General features: G+C 44.2%; 1 protein-coding gene across 1 annotated transcript in view; it reads left to right on the forward strand.

The window, feature by feature from the left end:
• Nucleotides 1–6,319, forward strand: part of LOC115476857 — a 51,320-nt gene extending 45,001 nt beyond the window's left edge. The window contains exons 21-22 of the mRNA XM_030213431.1: nt 2,300–2,418; nt 5,842–6,319. Coding sequence (XP_030069291.1) covers nt 2,300–2,418; nt 5,842–6,041 — 319 coding nt within the window. The 3' untranslated portion in view covers nt 6,042–6,319. The remainder of the gene's footprint in view (nt 1–2,299; nt 2,419–5,841) is intronic.
• Nucleotides 6,320–20,440: the final 14,121 nt, after the last annotated feature.

Consider the following 20,440-nt stretch of genomic DNA (forward strand, 5'->3'; position numbering starts at 1 on the left):
TCTCAACATTGAGTATTGTGTTAAGCTTTCTCGTTAACAGTCTGTGGAACTGAGGAAAAAGTACAATGTGGCCTATGCTCTCCATTTCTATTCCTTTTTCTTGTGCCTTCTTATACTGGTGTTATGAGAGACCCCTATAAAAGAGTCTGACTCATAGAAGAAACGGGGCCTAGTGAGCCTTGGGGGGGGGGGGGGGGGGGTCAAAAGAGAAGCACTGGGTTAAAATATTGCTGAGGAAAGGAGGGGTCAAATTAAAGCTCTGTGGCAGAATGGGGTAGTGTTGAGGCATCTCATTGGGCAGCAGTTTAGGGCATCTCAACATTGAGTATTGTGTTAAGCTTTCTCGTTAACAGTCTGTGGAACTGAGGAAAAAGTACAATGTGGCCTATGCTCTCCATTTCTATTCCTTTTTCTTGTGCCTTCTTATACTGGTGTTATGAGAGACTTTGTCAAATGCTTTATGAAAATAATAATGCTAATAATTATTAGTATTATTAATTAATAAGTATTAGCATTATATTATACTTTATAATAGTTTCCACTATTTTGCCCAGCACTGATGTCAGGCTTACCAGTCTGCAATGGCTCGATCACTCCTGGATCCATTTTTAAAAATTGGCATTGGCTCCAATCTTCAGGTACTATGGACGATTTTTAACAATGAGTTACAGATCACTAACAGCAGATCTGCAATTTCTTGTTTGAAAATTTGCCAGTACCGACACAGGAAAAAGAATGTGCAGACCTGCCATGGAAACCATCGGCCGCAGGGGTAAAGGGTCATGGATTTGATATACCGCCTTTCTGTGATACAACCAAAGTAGTCTACATATATGATATACAGGTACTTTCACTGTCCCTAGTGGGCTCACAGTCTAAATTTTTACCTGGGGCAATGCAAGGCTAAGCGAGTTGCCCAGGGTCACAGGGAGCTGCAGTGGGAATCAAGCCCAGTAACTCAGGTTCTTGGCCCACTGCATTAACTGTTAGGCTACTCCTCCTCTTCTACTTAAGTCATTTGCGGCTTGGTGTTCATGGGCAGAAGGAACTAACATACCGCGCCGCGCTATTTGTGTGTGCATTAAGTTATAAAATTACTAGAAAAGAAACATTACTCATGAAAAGTTTGAGCCGAGCAAGAAAAACCAGGACTGGGAAGAGAAGAGAAGCCTGCTTTGGCTGTCCAGTATCTGATTTCCTCAACTGAGCATTGGAGATTATGGCACCTCAGACCTGACAGCGCTGCCCCAGCCAAGTACAGGAAAGACTGGTCAAATTAGCTTTGCTTGTTCAGTTGCCCTGAGTAAGTGCTGGCTGAGTAGCTGAATGGATAATCAGAGCTTTTTATTTGTCTTCTGCACACAATGAAGCCAATCTGCAGACGCTTGGAGCAGCTCGAGAGAGAGGTGCGTAGAACTGGATGGGTTTCATCACTGCAGCTTTCCTTGAACCAGTGCTGAGGAAGATGCTGGTCTCCACAGGGGTAACGAGCTGTAACAGGGATTGCTCTGGCTTTTCTCACTGTACTGTGTTTCAGTGGAGAAAAACATTAACTTTGGTAGAGCTGCTTTGTCCTTCCTTTACAGACTGCAGTCATTGGAGACAGACTGCACAGTGCTAGACTACACCTGAATTCAAGAGCAGCTGTAGAAAGTGCTGGAGTTGGCCCTGGGCTTTGGTGTAGAGGTCCTGGGGCAGTGTGCAGCTCTCAGCATGTAAGGTGCACACAAACATCTGTGCCCCAGGGCACAAATCAAAGCATGACATGCAAGGAGATGTAGTTACGTTTTTATTTATTTATTAAGCTTACATACCGCTCGTAGGCTCCGAAGTAGGTCATAATAAATTAAAAATATCAGAATAATATCATTATCGCCATAAAATGTACAAAACTAGCAATTACTTATGAGAGACTCCTGAGAAAATTAAAAACCGATTGGATGGGAGGTGATGCTCTGCTGTGGACTGGGAACTGGTATAGAGGGTAGGGTTAAATAGACAATTTTCTCAATGGAGGATGGTGGATAGTGGAGTGCCACAAGGATCTGTACTGGGACCATTGCTATTTAATGTACTTATAAATGATCTGGAAAAGGGAATGATGGATGGCGAAAGTGATCTCCATTATGTGGAGAGATATAACAGTTGCAAAGTAGACTGATTCCTGTCGCCATGCTCTGCTAGCTCCATATGTCAGTGAGACACGTCCCTTGTGGTTCTATATGTCGTTTGATGTGTCCATATTATTGGCCCTGGAAGTTCTAACCTCATAAAATGCTCTGCATTCCTTTTCTCTCAGGGATTTGATCAATGTGACAGATTACCTGGCCGTGTGTGTTCAGATTATGCCTACAACTGGACTATTCACAGCCTCCCACTGCACCAAAAGAGCTCCATGGATCTGCAAGGCACCTGAAGGTGAAGGGCGCATCTTCACATGACCCTAAACATGATCAATCACTAGAGCAGTGAAACTTAGCCATCGACATGCATGTTAACACAAGATTCCCACCACCACACTGGCAATGGTACTGCAGTATTGTAACTGATTAAGCCCCACAGAAGGTGTAGCCAGTAAGAGTGTAGACTGGGCAGCCATCCTGCAGCCTTAGACAAGGGAAAGGAAGAGATAACATGAGGCCGTGAATGTTAAAGGTGGGAAAATGTGGGATACAAATGCAATAAAATAAAGCAGATTTGAACAGCTAGGCTGGGGCATGAGCTGACCAACAAGGCAGTTTAGAAGCTAGGATCCAAGAGGGCAACCCCCACCCCCCCCAGTGATAGATTAAGACAAAGAAGAAACTCCGTTTATGTTGAAATAAGGGGGACTTGGTTCTGTCCCCAGGGGGAGGAGAACTTGCTGGTGAAGTGTTTGGCCTGACTTTAGGATTGAGTTTCCGTGTGGTATGCTACATAGTAACATAGTAGATGATGGCAGAAAAAGACCTGCACGGTCCATCTAGTCTGCCCACGATAAACTCATATGTGTATACCTTACCTTGATTTGTACCTGTCTTTTTCAGGGCACAGACCGTATAAGTCTGTCCAGCAGTATTTCCCGCCTCCCAACCACCAGTCCCGCCTCCCATCACCGGCTCTGGCACAGACCCCGGATAAGTCTGCCCTCCCCTATCCTAGCCTCTCAACCACCAACCCCTCTTCCCCCCGCCACCCAATTTCAGCTAAGCTTCTGTGGATCCATTCCTTGTGCACAGGATTCCTTTATGCCTATCCCACGCATGTTTGAATTCCGTTACCGTGCCTATCCCATGCTGTTTAAGAGGGGAGGTTGAGAGTGCTTAGGGGTCCTGGGAGTGGCGCGTGGATAGTGAGGGGCTTGGAGCTGAAGTCACACTTCAAGGAGGTATACCTTCACATCCCGATCAGATATTCCTGAGATGTTTTTGGCGCTAGGTGGCCACTTCCTGTTCATGACATTGCCTTTTGGTCTTGCCATAGCCTCTCACACCTTTCCCAAACCCTGGCATTGCACAAGAACGGAATCTTATTGCACTTGTATGTGGATTTTCTTTTTCTTTTTTGCACCAGGTCTGTTTAAGAGGGTCCCCAGGAGCCTCAGGTCACCTATTAGCAGCCTGATGGTTCTAGAGATGAAAGATGGTGTTATGTTTCCCTGATTAATGTAACTTTTGAGGTTAAACACAAACTGCCTTATTCAATTTGCATAAGAATGAGATAATTTGCATGCTTTGTATTTCATTATTAATTAGCTACTGTTACGATGCCATGATATTGTGACCACTTCCCACGCCGCTTGGCTGTGCTTTGTCTTACCCAGAGCTGGGTCCAACTCTACGCCATGTTTACCAGGTAACTCTGGATACTCGGCAGTTCAAACAATATCAAACCAGTCAGAAATTTCCTGTATTTAATTAGGAATAGTTTCTTCCCTGGGCTATATGTCTCCCTGGGCTTAGTACATAGCCCCAGCACTCTTATAGCTTCAACTCAGCAACGAAAAGAAAAACAAAAAAAACCAAACTCTTTTCCAACGGGTATTAACACAGCTCTCGGTCCCACAGTCCAAGTCTTTCCCTCCCCGAGTTCAACAAGTCCCCTAATCCTTGGGCAAAAGTTCCAGCACTTTCCCCAGCAAAATGTTCCCCAAAGTTCATTCCGCAAAACTTCTGCTTCCCTCCCAATTCAAGTCATCTATACCCTCCCCTCAGAGACAACCTGAGGAAAGGGGACCCCTCCCTTTCATACCAGCCAGTAACTCCTGGTATCCTCCCCACGGATCACGCTTGAGCCCAGGGCCAGGGGAAGCTACCCTTTCAGGGAACCTGTTCAGATACTTCCGTGGGCTTTCCTCCCAATGTTTTGCATTAAATTGTTCATTGAGGTTGCCAGCAGGTCCTTAGATTGCCCCTTCTTTACCTGGGCTAAAGCAGAAATATCCATGGGCTCTACCCCTGTCCCTCCACCAAACTCCTTGGTCTCTGCAATTACCTCCCCCGGCAACCATTCCATAGCTTCTATTTGTCTCCCCTCTCTCCCCAGATGCTCCCAGTCTTTATCATGAGCTTGCTCAAAGGCTTCCTGCTCCTTTCCCCTGGGAACCTGGGAGTTGTAGTCTGGTTCACCTTCGCTAAGGGAGTCTAGTGACCTCTTCTGGGAATCTGGGGCATTGCAGTGCTGGTTAACCTTTCTAGAGGATTCAGGTGATCCTCCCCAAGGATGCTGGGATTGGTAGTCCCTCCATAGTTCCCACCCACGCCTGCCTCTCCAGTGTTCTGGTCCAGAGTTCTGGTTCCTTGATCTGCCAAGCCCCTCACATGTGTCACAATATGCATTAAGAGTAAGTAATGTGTGATTTTGCCATTTAGCGTGTGATATTTGGCAAAAATCAAATATTATTCCCTTAATACACATTAGTAATTATTCCTCTAAATTGGGCTGAATGTTAACCAGTTAGCTTTAATCGGTTGTATTCAACAGCACAATTTAACCAGACAACTTCTTTGAATATACGATTACAGGCTAGCCAGTAATGTATATGCACACATCATCCATCCTTCTATAACTCAGTCTGCACTGATGGAGCCAGTGGCGTAGCTACGGGGGACCATGGGGGGCCTGGGCCCCTCAAACTAGCTCCGGGGCCCTGGTTTGGCTGGTGGGGGTCCCGCGCTGCTCTTACATTGCTGGCACCCTGTCCTGTTTTTCAGCGCCATGCACGCTCGTTTTAATGAAACTGAGCATGCTTGCGTATGCTCAGTTTCATTAAAATGAGCGTACATTGCGCCGAAAGCAGGACAGGGCACCAGTAATGTAAGACCAGCGCGGGACAAACTGTTTAGCTGGCGGGCGTTGGGGACCCCCGCCAGCCAAGGTACTTTCCAGAGGTGGCGGTGAGGTGGGGGGACGCAGCGGCGGTGAGGTGGGGGCACAGCGGCGGTGGCGGGGAGGCAGAAGTGGCGGGGAGGGGGTCAGTAGGAAGGTGGGCCAAAATGTGCCCCCCCACCTTGGGCTCTGGCCCCCCCTCCCATCAAGGTCTGGCTACGCCCCTGGATGGAGCGTTCTTTCCAAAGTTTGTTCCCTGTATATCGTTAGTCCCATATAGAGATTTAACACATTTTTTCCCTTTATACCCAGAAATGCTGCTGATCTAAGATTCATTGCATCTATGTTAATTTAATTGGATTATGGTATTTCTTTGAGATTTGGTTAAAAGTGTATAATATAGAGCAATTGCTGGGCCGTGTAACATGCAAATCAAAGGATGACATATTTTTAAGAGGTAATTATTCCTGCCATTGAAAGGCAAAAGCCAGACATTATTTTATAGGGTCATCATTCCTTTTTTTTTTTTTTCAGTTCCTGGTGCCTTGCAGTCTGCACACCACTGGTGGTCTTCCTTAGTCTGGTCTGTCCTGATTGCGGTTTTCGTAGTGGTGATCACTATGTTGGTAACTTACGGGACTGTTTACAGGCAGAAAAAAACAGAAGACACACAGCAAGAGAGAAGAAATGAAACCCCCCCACAAGGCAGTGGCCTGAAAGCATGCGAAACCTGATGTTAAATAGAGCTGCAGTTGAGTCTTCTAGCTGCATGGTTTGGTGTCACTTTGCAAATTATTCAGGGGTCAAAAGGTTTTAGTGAAGGTCTGAGACCATATTCCATAGGCTGCAGGATATAAGTAGGAAGTATTCCCAATTAAACTCTTGGATGCTGCCTTTTGCATCTGTCAGTGACTGCCGTGGACATGTTTCTTCATGAATGTTGGACACGCTCAGAAAGTGAATTTAAAATTAGGCGTGTTCTCTAATGACTGTATGAAGATGTTGTATTGTGTTTAGACCTTTAAATAAAAGTTACGTATCGCATATCTTGTATTAGTCTGTTTATGCCACATGTGTAAAGTAAATGAGCATCACTCATAGTTGGTCCAGCAAATCTCAGGTGAGACGATGCTGTTATTCATTGAGAGGCAATTAGGGACCAACACAAGCAAAAAGTGATGGAGACTGTAGAAGTCAAAGGACAGCTATAATGGATTAAATTAATCTGCTTCAATAATTTAAATTTTTTTAAGACAATTTATGAAGCAAAAATGTCAGATAAGTGCTCGACTTTTTTGCTTCATAAATTGTCTTAAAAATTTGTTTGTGCAAGACAATCTTAAAAATATAGTAAAAAAAAGTTAGACCTCTTGTTTCAAAAATAAGAAATCATAATTTTAATAAAGGACAAATAAAATATGATAAAATATATCAAATTGAAATAAAGAAAAGTTACGAGGTTTTTTTGACCAATGATGAATACCACGACCCCAGCTAAAGACACTGAAAACTAAAAGTAAGCGTTTGGGTTTTTTGAGGTCTTTTCCTCGTTTTTAAAGAAGTACTTTGTACTGTTAAAAAAATATGTGGCACCTAAACATTTTACATGCCATGTGCTCTTCTATAAAGGGTCTGCATCCTTAATGGAATAGCGCTTAGGGCATAAACCACACCTAACTTTTGACGCAGGCAATTACGCCTGCTAAAGCTGTGTGCTTTGGCCGAATGCTATATTTATGCATGTAAAATTTTGGAACACTCCAGCCATGGCCCCCCACCCCAAATCTTCAACGTTAGGATTTACGCGTGCATTGATATAGAAAACAATCTGCTCGTAAATCCTTATTAAGGCCAATTAATGCCAATCATTGGTTATAATCAAAATATAGGGCAGCAATATACATACAAGCCCTTATCTATAACTCTAACAATCAAAAGTAAAGGCTAAATAATATTGTAAATCAATAAAAACACAACTTTAATTAAAAAAAGATTCGAAATTGTCAAGGCTACAAGAGATTCCTACTGAGCTGACTACAAAATAGAATAGCATAAATATGAATAAATCAAGACAAAGTAGTAAATTTCAAATGAATTGAAGAAAATATTTTTTCACTCAACGTGTAATTAATCTGTGGAATTCGTTGCCAGAGAATGTAGTAAAAGCAGTTAGCTTAGTGTGGTTTAAAAAAGGTTTGGCTAACTTCCTAAAAGAAAAGTCCATAAGCCATTATTGAAATGACTTGGGGAAAATCCACTGCTTATTTCTAGGATAACTGCCAAACAAATGTAGACCTTCACTCTGTCGAGTATCAAAAATCGCAAACAAAATATACACAAAGTGTATGAATGCAAATGCAATAAACGTGGAGGCTAGGTAGTTAGTATAAAGTGAGGTAGAGTCTCATATATTTGAAATATTACCGTGTCAAATATATGAGACCCTACCTCACTTTATATTAACTACCTAGCCTCCACGTTTATTGCATTTGCATTCATACACTTTGTGTTTATTTCTAGGATAAGCAGCATAAAATGTATTGTACTGTTCTGGGATCTTGCCAGGTATTTGTGACTTGGATTGGCCACTGTTGGAAACAGGATACTGGGCTTGATGGACCTTTGGTCTGTACCAGTGTGGCAATACCTATGTGCTTATGTACTTAACTCACAAACAACAATATTTATTCTGAAAAATCCCAAAATAGTTAAATTACAATCCAAGAGCCATCCAGGAACATTCCAAAAACAAGCCCTGGAAGGCAAAGGCTCTGTTAGCAGCCAATTATTGGCACTGATTGGCTTGTTAAGCAATTAAGTTGCTTGCGCAAATTGGCTAAGAGTGCTGATTTTCACGCACAACTCTAGCCGCCATTTGTAGTTTCCCGAGGTTTGCGTACTAGAATAGTCAATAGTTATAGAATAGGGTCTTAACTCACTTATGCGCCTACCTGCAAAATATGGTCAGTTAGTGCTACGACGGTCAGTTATTGACAGTCCAATGAATTAAGTGCACAAAACGGTACTATCCTATAACTGTATGTGCCAGTTATAGAATTGAGTTAATTATTTTATTATTATTATTATTAATTATTATATTTGTATCCCACATTTTCCCACCTATTTGCAGGCTCAATGTGGCTTACAGAGTCCTGTTATGGCATTGTCATTCCAGGATATCAGATACAATTAGTGATGTACAAAGATTAAGTAAGGGGAAAAAGAAAGGAGTTAGGTGCGTAAGTATAGAAGGTAGACTTTCTTAACTGGGTTGGGTTGGTGAAGTAATTTAGTAAGGCTATGGGTTTTCTTTGTAGGCCTTGTTGAAGAGATATGTCTTCAGAGATTTACGAAAGTTGGTTATTTCGCCAATAGTTTTCAAGTCAGTAGGTAATGCATTCCACAGTTATGCTGAAAATAAAGCATAACTTTAAGGGCTCAACTTATTTTGAATATTGCATCTTATGTTTTCTTTAAAAATGGCCTGGGGTTGTGAAAAATACAGGAGTGACCTGCAACTGGGTGACTTGACAAATCTCTCCAAGGCTGGGAAAGAGGCAGCTATTTGTACCAGGTACTCAAAAAGCGCCTCTTTATTCTTGATGTTGTTCAGATACCTTCTGCACATAGAAAGGGGAATTTGTAAAAAGCTGAATCCCATCAGGCGATATTTGAAAATAGTAGAGCATAACAATCATATATATTCCTTGCAAGCAAGTCAGTACACAGCCCAGACTTTACCTCTAGGGGGCGCCAGACACTTGCTCTGCCCTTACCGAGTGGAAGTTGACCCGGATTCGAGTCTTTGTTCGTCTCAGGCTTGAGCTGGAGAGGTCGGGCTAAGAACTTCTCCTCCCACCCGCAGCCTTGTGTGTGTGTCCCGGAGCTGGCTGCACCCTGAAGAAGGGAGGCTTGATGCCTCTCCGGACTGCTGCCGCTGCTATTTCCCTTCAGCATCAGGTAAGTTTCCAGCTGCCTCTTGCAGACCGCGTCTCTTTAGCTCGATGCGAGGAAGTTTGCGCTTGAATCTTCCTGGGTGGATCTGGATGCTGAGCTTTGTCTTAATAGTACGATTAGGTTGCTCTGCTCAGGGGGGCTTTTACTAAGGTGCGTTAGCGTTTTTGCTCGCGCTAAACGCCCGAGGGAACGAAACTAATAAATGAAGTGATGAAGCCAGACGAGGAAGTTTTGTAGGCGCGGATACACCGAGTTAGTTCAGTGAATTCACTCGGTGTATCCGCTTTTTTGTTGGAATCAGTGATCACCGTGATGAACGTTATCACTTATTCTATTATTGTTCGTTGTTTTTCTCACACTATGGTTATCGATGGATGACTGTTGAAAATTCTTAAACTAAAAAAAGACAAAAAAAAGGACACAGGTAAGGATATTTCAGCCCTCGCAAGGATATATTGAGAGTTTAAAAAAAAAGTAGCAGAAGAGACCAGGTAAATAGTTTAATGAGATGGCAAACTGGTTGGATGCAAAAAGCAGGAGGAGGAGAGGATCAATCAGGATGGGCTTTCTTACAGGAAAGGAAAAGAGAAGGTTTGCAAAGGAATAATCAGAATTTAAAGAGCAACCTGTCTGCAAGGATTTACCATCTGTCTGCTTCCCTGCTCTCTCCTGGCAGTAAGGTGGGTTCTCTCCTGTCTCATCCCTCTTTGTATGTTGCTCTCCTTCTCCAGTGTGATCTAGCTACCTCTAGTCCTGGCGGCGCAGAGCTGTAGGCAGTGGAACGGGGTGGACCTACCAAATTTTTGCCCCACACAGCATCAGCAGAGAGATTAGAAGGGCAGGGACAGCGTGATTGGGACTCCTAATCCAAAAGATGTTTTGCTGCCCTTTCTTATCTCCTCACCCCCCCCCCCCCATGTTATATTTGCCAACCCCTGTCTTTTCAGGTTTTTCTTTCTTTAATGCTACCCATATCTGCTGCTTTTTCATCTACCTTCTGCCTTATTCCTTCCTGTTTTTTTTTAATTTATCAAATTAACTTAATCTATCTACAGTCTAAGTACTATGTGAATGGTCTGACACACTGCAGTCTACTTTTCTTTCACTGACTTGGCCGTAAGTACATTTTTTAATGACACATCATTATAATGTAAATATTTACCAGCCCTGGGTGGGGGACTGCAGAGCAAGACCATCTCATACAGTATGAGGAGGATGTTCTAGGTTCAGTGACAGGTCCAGAGGATATGTTAATGCAACAGTCTGAAGGGGAGGAGATGTCCAAGCCTCCAAGAGATGGAAGACTCATAAAAGCTATAAAATATTATAATAAAATTATATTTTGTTCCTAAATTATTAAAGGAAAAAAGTTCTGCTTTTGATTGGACTGGCAGTGCTCTAGGTTCCCTTTGTTAATCTTTTTGTGGTGAGGTTTGTTGCTGTCACTGCTGGGCTGCTTTTTTTTTTTTTTTTTGGAGGCTCCTGGCAGCTCTCAGGCCTTTGCCTGAACCAAGAGAAGGCAAGTACCCTAATCCCAGTCTCTTGTTACAGTTTCTGAGTTTGAGAGCGGTTATGGTACAGACAAATAGGAAAGTTGCCCTGAGTCTGTTTTTGCTGCCAGTAACTGATATATTAGTAACAGAACAGACATTAGTGGAAAAAAAACATTTGTTTAAAAACTGTAGTGTTTTTCTAGTTCCTGTTTGGGACAAAAACCTTCTGTTCTCTTTCCTTAGGATGGGACTGGACGGACCCTGGTTTTGCTGAGACTCTGGTGGGTCACAGCTGATGTTCCTTCCGTCGTCCTGGGATAATGTGAAGGTCCCTAGATCTGGGTTGCTTGTGATTATGGGAGCCAATAACTCCAGCAAAACTCCTGTTTTCGATGAAAATGAAGATGGTAAGACATGTTATAATGTCTCAGTATATCTAGTTACATAATGACGTTCAGGGGTGTAAAACTGTAGTCCTGGAGGGCTGAGGAGCAGTTAGGTTTGGGCTGCTGCAGGGGCATTAGCACTCATAGGCAGCTTGGTAACATAATAAAATAGTAAATGACAGCAGATAAAGACCTGAACGGCCCATCCAGTCTGCCCAACAAGACAGACTCATTTTACATGCTTTGTGATACTTTATATGTAAACCCGAACTGTAAGCCACATTGAGCCTGCAAAGAGGTGGGATAATGTGGGATACAAATGCAATAAATAATAATAATAATTTGTCCCTGCCTTTCTTAGGGGACAGACCGTAAAAGTCTGCCCAGCACTCTTCTTTTACTAAACATTCTGAAGCTAACGTCAAAAGCCCTTAAATTTACACTCCAGCCCATCCATATCTATTCAGTCACGATCAGGGCATAGACCGTAGAAGTCTGCCCAGCACCGGTTTCGCTTCCCAATTACCGGCGTTGCCACCCAATCTCCACTAAGATTCCGTGGATCCATTTCGTCTAAACAGGATTCCTTTGTGTTTATCCCACGCATGTATGAATTCCGTTACCACCTCCCGTGGGAGGGTATTCCACATATTCACCACCCTCTCTGTGAAAAAAATACTTCCTGACATTACTCCTGAGTCTGCCCCTCCCCCAACACTACCATTGACCCCCCCTTAGATTTTAATAATTAAGTTCAGTGATCATGATTACCTCAGAATCACTGCTCCCAAAATAATCTGTCTAAACACCTAACTGAACAAGATAATTTGAAATATTAAAACAGGTGAAAGCATAGGCTGGTGGCTCTCTGAATTTGTGCGACTGCCGGGATCTAGTTTGCATTGACTGCAGCTTCTGTTTGCTGACCGCTAGAAAATGACACCCCTAGATAATCTCCTAGTTTATCTATTAACTAATCTGGCTATGGGGTTTCAGGATATCCCTAACGAATATGCATTTTATACTTTTAATTCTAGGCTCTATAAACTAAATATGGTCACTCTTTATATATTGTAATATACGTACTACGTAACTACTATATATATATATATAAATAATCTTTCTTTATTATCTTAACTGTAGTTATATATACCTTAAATACATGAGATGCATGAGATATATTTACATGCACTGCAAATATTCATTAAGAATATTTTGGAAATCAGACTGATTTGCTGCAGTCTGGATGGCGGTTTGACACCCCTGAATCCAAGACTGGCTTTAAATGCTTTGTGATTCTGGAAAAGTAGAGACTGATACAGAGGTTTCTTTCTCTAACAAACAAACACACACACAAACAAATAAATAAATAAATAAAATGAGCTCCTTTGTACCCTGTCTCCAGTGTAGAGGGTATCTTAGCCCCCTTTTGTCAAATCATTTTACTGAGTTTGTAAGAAAAGGGTTCTTGTAATGAAAATGTGTTTAAATCTGTGGTAAGAGGGGCTTCCTTAAAATGAATATCTCTCTTTCTGACCTGAGGTTTTTTGTTGCTATTAAATTGTCCTATGTTTTAAAATTGTACTTTCAAATGTAAGAAGCACTTGCTTCCAGGGTCAGAAAGACCTTCAGTAATTCTCCTGGGTGCTTTGATGTATCAGTTAATTGATTCCTAAAAAGGAAAACATCTGTTTAGTATCTGAGGAGTTTATTTTGTTTTTGATTTGCCGGAATAAACTCTGGTGAGTGCTGATACATGCGATGTATTGGATTGTTTTGTTTTTGACCAGGAAGCAAGACCCTGATTAATACGGGTATTTGTTTGAGCAGCTTATGCAAGGTCGTAATCTTTTCTGGCCCTTGATTTGTCTGCATGACAGAGGAGGGCATGATTCTAGTTATCCCTCAAGAAAAAATAGCTTTGCTTTGGGCACCAGAAGCTTTTTGGTGAACTACAATAAACATTTTATCTAGTTAACATAGAGGGGCATTTTCGAACGGGGACGCCCATCTCTAAGGACGTCCCAGCGAAGGGGCGGGGAAACTCGTATTATCGAAACAACATGGGCGTCCATCTTTCATTTTGATAATACGGTCAGGGACGCCCAAATCTCAACATTTAGGTTGACCTTAGAGATGGTCGTCCCCGGTTGTCGGCCATAATGGAAACCGAGGATGCCCATCTCAAAAACGACCAAATCCAAGCCCTTTGGTCTTGGGAGGAGCCAGCATTCATAGTGCACTGGTCCCCCTCACATGCCAGGACACCAACCGGGCACCCTAGGGGGCACTGCAGTGAACTTCAGAAATTGCTCCCAGGTACATAGCTCCATTACTTTGTGTGCTGAGCCCCCCAAACCCCACTCCCCACAACTGTACACCACTGCCATAGCCCTTATGGGTGATGGGGGGCACCTACATGTGGGTACAGTGGGTTTGTGGGTTTTGAAGGGCTCACATTTACCACCACATGTAATAGGTGGGAGGGGGGATGGGCCTGGGTCCGCCTGTCTGAATTGCACTGCACCCACTAAAAACTGCTCCAGGGACCTGCATAATGCTGTGATGGAGCTGGGTATGACATTTGAGGCTGGCATAGAGGTTAGGGTGGGAGGGGGTTGGTGACCACTGGGGGAGTAAGGGGAGGTCATCCCCAATTTCCTCTGGTGGTCATCTGGTCAGTTTGGGCACCTTTTCAAGGCTTGGTCGTGAAAAAAACTGGACCAGGTAAAGTCGTCCAAATGCTCGTCAGTGACACCCTTCTTTTTTCCATTATCGGTCAAGGATGCACATCTCTTAATCACGCCCCAGTCCCACCTTCGGTACGGTGCCGACATGCCCCCATGAACTTTGGTCATCCCCGCGACGGAAAGCAGTTGAGGATGCCCAAAATTGGCTTTCGATTATGCCAATTGGGCAACCCTGATAGGACACCCATCTCCCGATTTGTGTCGGAAGATGGGCGCCCTTCTCTTTCGAAAATTCCCCAGATAGTAACATAGTAGATGATGGCAGAGGAAGATCTGCATAGCCCATCCAGTCTGCCCAACAAGATAAACTCTACCCAGGTTGACCCCCCCCCCCCTCAACTCATGCGCCAGCTTCGTGCATTGCAGTTGAAAGTATTCAAGTCTTAGTCTTTTGCCCAATGGGGACAGAAGGACCCAAGCAGTCCAAGGAGAAGATACGCTCAGGAGGAGGGGGTGAGGGGAGGTGAACAACCATGTGCTTACTGTTGAAAATCACAAAATATGGGTGCAGAATAGGAGAACTGATGATCAATAAACCTGACTCCAGTGAGACATCAAACCAGTTGAACCTGAGCCACATTAGGACACACTACCTTTGGTAACAACCAGATGTGACCTCCAGACTGTAGGAATGCAACCCATTAGTTTTATGTTTGCTAGAATATATTGAAAGGGGAGATTCTTCACCTTCTACAACCTTGTAATATTTCAAATTAGAAAATGATAATACAGCTTAGTCCTTATCCTCCACTTTTCTGCTCCAACCTCTAGCTGTGAAAATTGTTTAGCCAACTCCTACTTCTTGGATTTTACGTAGGGTGTTTTTTTAACCTTTACTTGGGTTTGGTTTGGTGTACTAGATGTGGGATAGACAGATTTTAATGTTAGTAAAGACAATTGTATAACTTATAGCCAGCTTCAATCAATCAGTTGATTGAAGTGAATAACAATGAAATGCATAAGAAATCGCATTTTATTGTTACCGCTTTGAATCATTTGATTGATAAAAGCAAGCTATAAATTATATGTTTAAATTAAATTATGCATTTATTCTTATACATTTAGGAAATAATTCTATATATTGGCACATAGACATATTCAAATTCTAGGCACCAATAACTGGTAGTTACCAGGTTCTATTCTATAAGGTAGTACCTAAGTGCTATAGGGTGTAATTGGGCGGAGGGGCAATATAAGTGGGTGGAGCATAGGGTGTGTTTCCAAGTGATGTGCATAACTTAGGGGCCCTTTTACAAATCAGAGGTAAGCCCAACGTGGGCTTTCCTTACGTTAATCTAGAGCTACCAACGCTGGCGCCAACCGTAGTTCCAGGTCCAAAGCACAGCATTTCCAGCACTAGGGAAAATCGGCCCATATTTTTTAGCGCAGTGCTAATTGGGCAGTGCCATGCACTACCTGCTTACCACCGGGTTAGTGCGAGAACCCTTACTGCCACCTCAGTGTGTGGTGGTAAGTGCCCCCCTCGCATGGCTGCACGGTAAGAGCAATCTTACCACATGGCCATGGCTATTTTTTTTTTTTTTAACGATATTTTTATTGAAATTTTAAATACAAAACAAACCATAGCCATAGCTCTTCATACATCTTTCCAAAGCTTAACTGAACATTGTTTTAGTCGCTCAAACATATATCCCCTACCCACCCACTCCCATCCCTCCCTCCCTCCCTCAGGCACTACGGGGAAGATAGCAGCTCTTCCCTCCTAAGCTCATATGGTTGCCAAATTTTTAGAAACAATGCAACCTGCCCCCTTCTCATAGCTGTTAATTTTGACATCTGATATATGAAATCCACCTTTCGTGCCACCAGCTGTAATGATGGTGTGTTTTTCTGTTTCCAGGCCCGAGCTATTGCAATTTTTGCTGCTACAAAGTATTGCACGGCCAATTTGTGCAAGTGGGCCTTCACTTTCGGGGGTCTAAGATGTAGCAGGCAATATTCTACTCGGCCTGGGTATTGTATCTTAAGAGTCGTATAAACCATTTGCAACACCCGTGCCCAGTACTCTCTCACCTTTGGACAATCCCACCATATATGCATGAATGTCCCTTGTGACCCACACTCTCGCCAACACTCCGCTGACAGGCTCGGGTATATCCGTTTAAGCCTTACCGGCGTGTAGTACCACCAGTATAAAATTTTATACCCATTTTCAATTAGTGGTTGTGCGATTGAGGGTTTCAACAAAGATCTAAAGATATGCATCCAGTCACCCGAAGGGAAGGTCCTATGCAGCTCCTGTTCCCACCTATGAACATAATAATCCTGCGGGGATACAAGCAAGAGCAATGCCCTGTATAGTCTAGTTACACTTCCTTTCCCCCCTCCCTCTCTAATTGCTCTCTCTAATCCTGTTTCCACCAGATCCAATTCCTCCCCTGCGCGCCGGCGTAGGAAGTTTCTTAAACAGTGGTAAAACACCAAGTCGCGCTCCTCTAGGCCATACTCTTCCTGCAGTTCAACAAACTCCTTTATCGACCCCTGTTCCCACACCTGCCCCAACCTATAAAGCCATTTGCGTGCCCAGTCCTGGTAGGCTTTCTCAGACTCTCCCAGTGGGAACCCTGGAGCTCTACAGATAGCCATTTGTAAGAAATACTTTCTATCCGGGAACACCTTCCTTCTCACCTGTAGCCAGGTTGTCAATAAATGATTTAAGCCCACCGGGACCCTGCGGATTACAGCTCTTATATCACTCTCCGGGGACCAGAGGATATTTCCCAGATATCGCGTACCTAGCCATGCTCTCTCCTAGTGTAACCACTTTTTGTTGTTTTCCGGGTACCAATTGGCCAAAACCCGCAACTGTGCTGCTTGATAATAGAGGAGGAAATCTGGGACTCCCATACCTCCCCTGGACGGTGTTTGAAACATCATCGACCTGCGCAACCTCGGCGGCCTCTTCCGCCATATGTATGCAAACAGTTTCCTATTCAGCTGTTGAAAAAAGGAGCACGGGATCGGTATTGGGAGAGCCAAAAATAGATATAATAACTTGGGCAATAACATCATTTTTATAGCATGCACTCTCCCCATCCATGACAATGTCATGCCTTCCCATCTGTCTAATTCTTCAAACAGCTCCTTCAGCTTTCTAGGGTAGTTCCCCTGGAACATAGTCTCTATCCTATCAGTAACCTGAATGCCGAGATACTGAATAGATTTCTCGGCCCACACAAAAGGGTACGTCCTCTGTAGCACCTTAGCCTCCTGCACTGGTGTTGTAAGGTTAAGTATTTCTGATTTATTGATATTAATTTTGAAACCAGACAATTGCCCGTACTGTGTCATAACCTCTATTACTCGCTTTAAAGACTGTCGAGGATGCGCTAAGGTCAACAAGATATCATCTGCAAAGAGCATGATTTTGTGCTCTCGCTTACCCCTTACCACCCCTTTTATTTCCCCATGCTCTCGGATTCTCTTGGCCAATGGTTCGATTGAGAGTGCAAATAGTAATGGAGAGATCGCACATCCCTGCCTTGTGCCCCTTCCCAAGTCCAAAGGTTTAGAAAGTGAACCATTAATCTTAATCGCTGCCATTGGCCTAGTATATAGTAGTCGGAGCCACTTCAAAAACTTGCCTCCTATCCCTATCTGCTTTAACACTGCGAACAAAAAGGGCCATTCCACTCGGTCGAACGCCTTCTCTGCGTCGACCGAGAGCAGAAGCACCGGTACTTCCTCGTCCCTAACTTGCTGAATAATGTGTAATAGGCAGCGGATGTTGTCGAAAGTTTGACGTCCGGCGATAAAGCCCGCCTGGTCCTCATGAACCAAGGAGGGCATCATCCCCTGCAGCCTCTTGGCCAAAATTTTGGTGAAAATCTTATAGTCTGTATTTAGCAGTGATATCGGTCGATACTACCCACACTGCACTGGATCTTTCCCCGGCTTTAATATCACGACTATCTCTGCCATTCTCCAGGAGCTCGGAAGATCCTGAGCTTCATCAAAAGAGGCAATTACTCTCAGCAATAGGGGCGCTATCCACTTGGAGAATAATTTATAGAACCGAATGGGGAATCCATCTGGGCCCGGGGCTTTATTATTAGGGAGGTCTGCGATTGCCTTCTCTATATCCTCCAGGGTCACGGGGTTCGATAATGCCTCCAGCTCCCCCCTGGACACCCTCGGGAACTCCATCCCCTGTAAATAGTGGGCTACTTCCTCTGACGATACCACCCGTTCCGACTGATACAGTCGTGTATAAAATTCCCAGAACACTTCCTTTATTTTCTCTGTTTGGGTATATTGTTCCCCCGACTCATTCTTTATACTCGAGATGGCGTTACGCTGGGCCTGCTTTTTAAGTTTTAGCGCGAGCATCCTTCTGGCTCTATTCCCAAATTCAAAGTGCTCTTGTCGCGTTTGTTGTAGTTGCATCGCGATCTCTGCCATTTGTAGGTCATTAAGTTGGGCTCTAAGATTATGTAGCTCTCCTGCCTTTATACTATCAGTCGGGTCTGCTTTATGCGATCTCTCCATTTCTGCCAACTCCACCCTAAGGGAGTTTTCCCGCTCTACCCTCGTCCTGTCCAAATGTGCCTTAAGTGCTATTAATTGTCCCCGTAGAACTGCTTTAAATCCCTCCCATAGGCTCATCGGGTGCACCTCTCCCGTATCATTAAACTGGAGATACTCCACAATGTATTTTTCAATTGCAGATATATTCTGTGGATCTAATAAAATCGCCTCATTCAAGCGCCATTGCCTCCGCTGTTTACCCCCTTCATTTATCTTCATAGTCAGCACCACAGGGGAATGGTCTGACCAGGTTCTAGGCTCAATAACCACCTCCATCATTTTTTCCCGTATCAGACCTTCCCCCAGCCAATAATCTATCCTAGAGTATGTGTTGTACTTGGGGGAGAAGTAAGTATAATTCCTTTCTGACCCGTGATACTCTCTCCAGAGGTCTATCAGTCCCCACCGTGCCATCCATCCCTTCAGCGCTACTCGCTCCCTTTTTGCGTATGCTACTGTTCCCCCCGAATTATCCACCACGGGGTCCATCGTTAAATTTAAATCCCCTCCCCACAAGCAAATGGCCCTTGGCAGATCTCTGCAAAAGCCCCTCTAGCTCCTCCAGAAATATACCCTGTCCCTCATTGGGTGCATATGTACAAACCATAGTATAGTACGTGTTGTAAAGGGATACCACCACTATCACGTATCTGCCCGCTTTATCCTTTAATACTTTATGGATCTCCCAGGGAAGAGAGCTTGAAAAGGCTATAAGCACCCCCTTTGTTTTCTTATTATCTAAGCTAGATGCTCCATGTACTATGGGGTATCGTCTATGATGCATCAAATGTTCATGATTACGCTTTAGGTGAGTTTCTTGAATAAACACCACATCCGCTTTTAAGCGTATGACTTCTCTAAAAACCTGCCTGCGCTTCTGGGGGGTGTTAAGGCCTCTCACATTAAGTGTTACACATGTGCATACAGTCATAACTGTCTGTTTCTGTCTCGCTATTCAAATCCCCCCCTAGTGCCCTTTCCCCTCCCATCCCTCCCGCCACCCCCCTCCCTACCTTCCCCCTCCTCCAATCATGACATACCCTGTTACCCATACATGGCATGTCCATATAGAGGAAGTCTCGTCTAATCTTCAGCAACTAGCTATCAGTCTTAACAAAACGACACACAACTTCTTATCCTGCATGCAAAGCGAACTCAGCATAAAATTGCATCTGCTTCTCCCAGCAGCTCAATCCAGTCTCATCCCTTGTCTGCAGACTGTGTCAGTTTCTTCTCCGAGACTTGCCGGCGCAGTCTTCCCTTGCCCTGCGTGACTCGCTGCCATTTTGGCCTGACTTTCCTTAGGCGATCTGCTATCTGGGAACGCTCGCTCTCTGCAGCTGGTTCTTCCTGCGCCAGATATGCTTGGGCCTCTTCCAGCGACACCACTCTGCATTGCTTACCGTCCTTGTAGAACAGCAGGGCAAAAGGATGCTGCCATTTATATCGGATCCCTTCGTCTCTAAGTTGGACAGTCAGCGGTCTAAGTTCGCTCCGCCTTTTGAGCGTGGTGGTCGACAGATCATGATACAGCTCTATAGGATAACTGTCCCATTCCACAGGCTCTGCTTCTCTCGCCTTCTTCATTATTTCTTCTTTTGTTTTATAATTCTTTGAAGCAGGCCACTATGTCCTTAGGTGCATTCTTATTCCGTCCTCCCAGCGCTCTATGTGCCCTCTCAATCAGGATAACAGTTGGGTCTCGCTGTTCCTCCAGCGTCGACAAGAGCTGGGCCGCTATACGCTAGACTACCTGTTCACAGTTCATGTACTCCGGGAGATCCGGGACACCGCGAATCCGGATATTGGAGCGCCTGCTTCTGTTTTCGAGGTCCTCTACTTTGTCCAGTAGAAATTGGGTGTCCTCACGCTGACCTCGTGCCCGCTGCTCCAGCGCCTGGACTGCCTCCGCGTTTTCCTCTAGGCCCGACTCCACCTCCGCTACGCGAGTGCCCAGCTCCACCATCTCACCTCTAAGTTCCGCCCCAAGGGCGGCTAT

This window comes from Microcaecilia unicolor, chromosome 8 (assembly GCF_901765095.1).
Source record: "Microcaecilia unicolor chromosome 8, aMicUni1.1, whole genome shotgun sequence".
Lineage (NCBI taxonomy): Eukaryota > Metazoa > Chordata > Amphibia > Gymnophiona > Siphonopidae > Microcaecilia > Microcaecilia unicolor.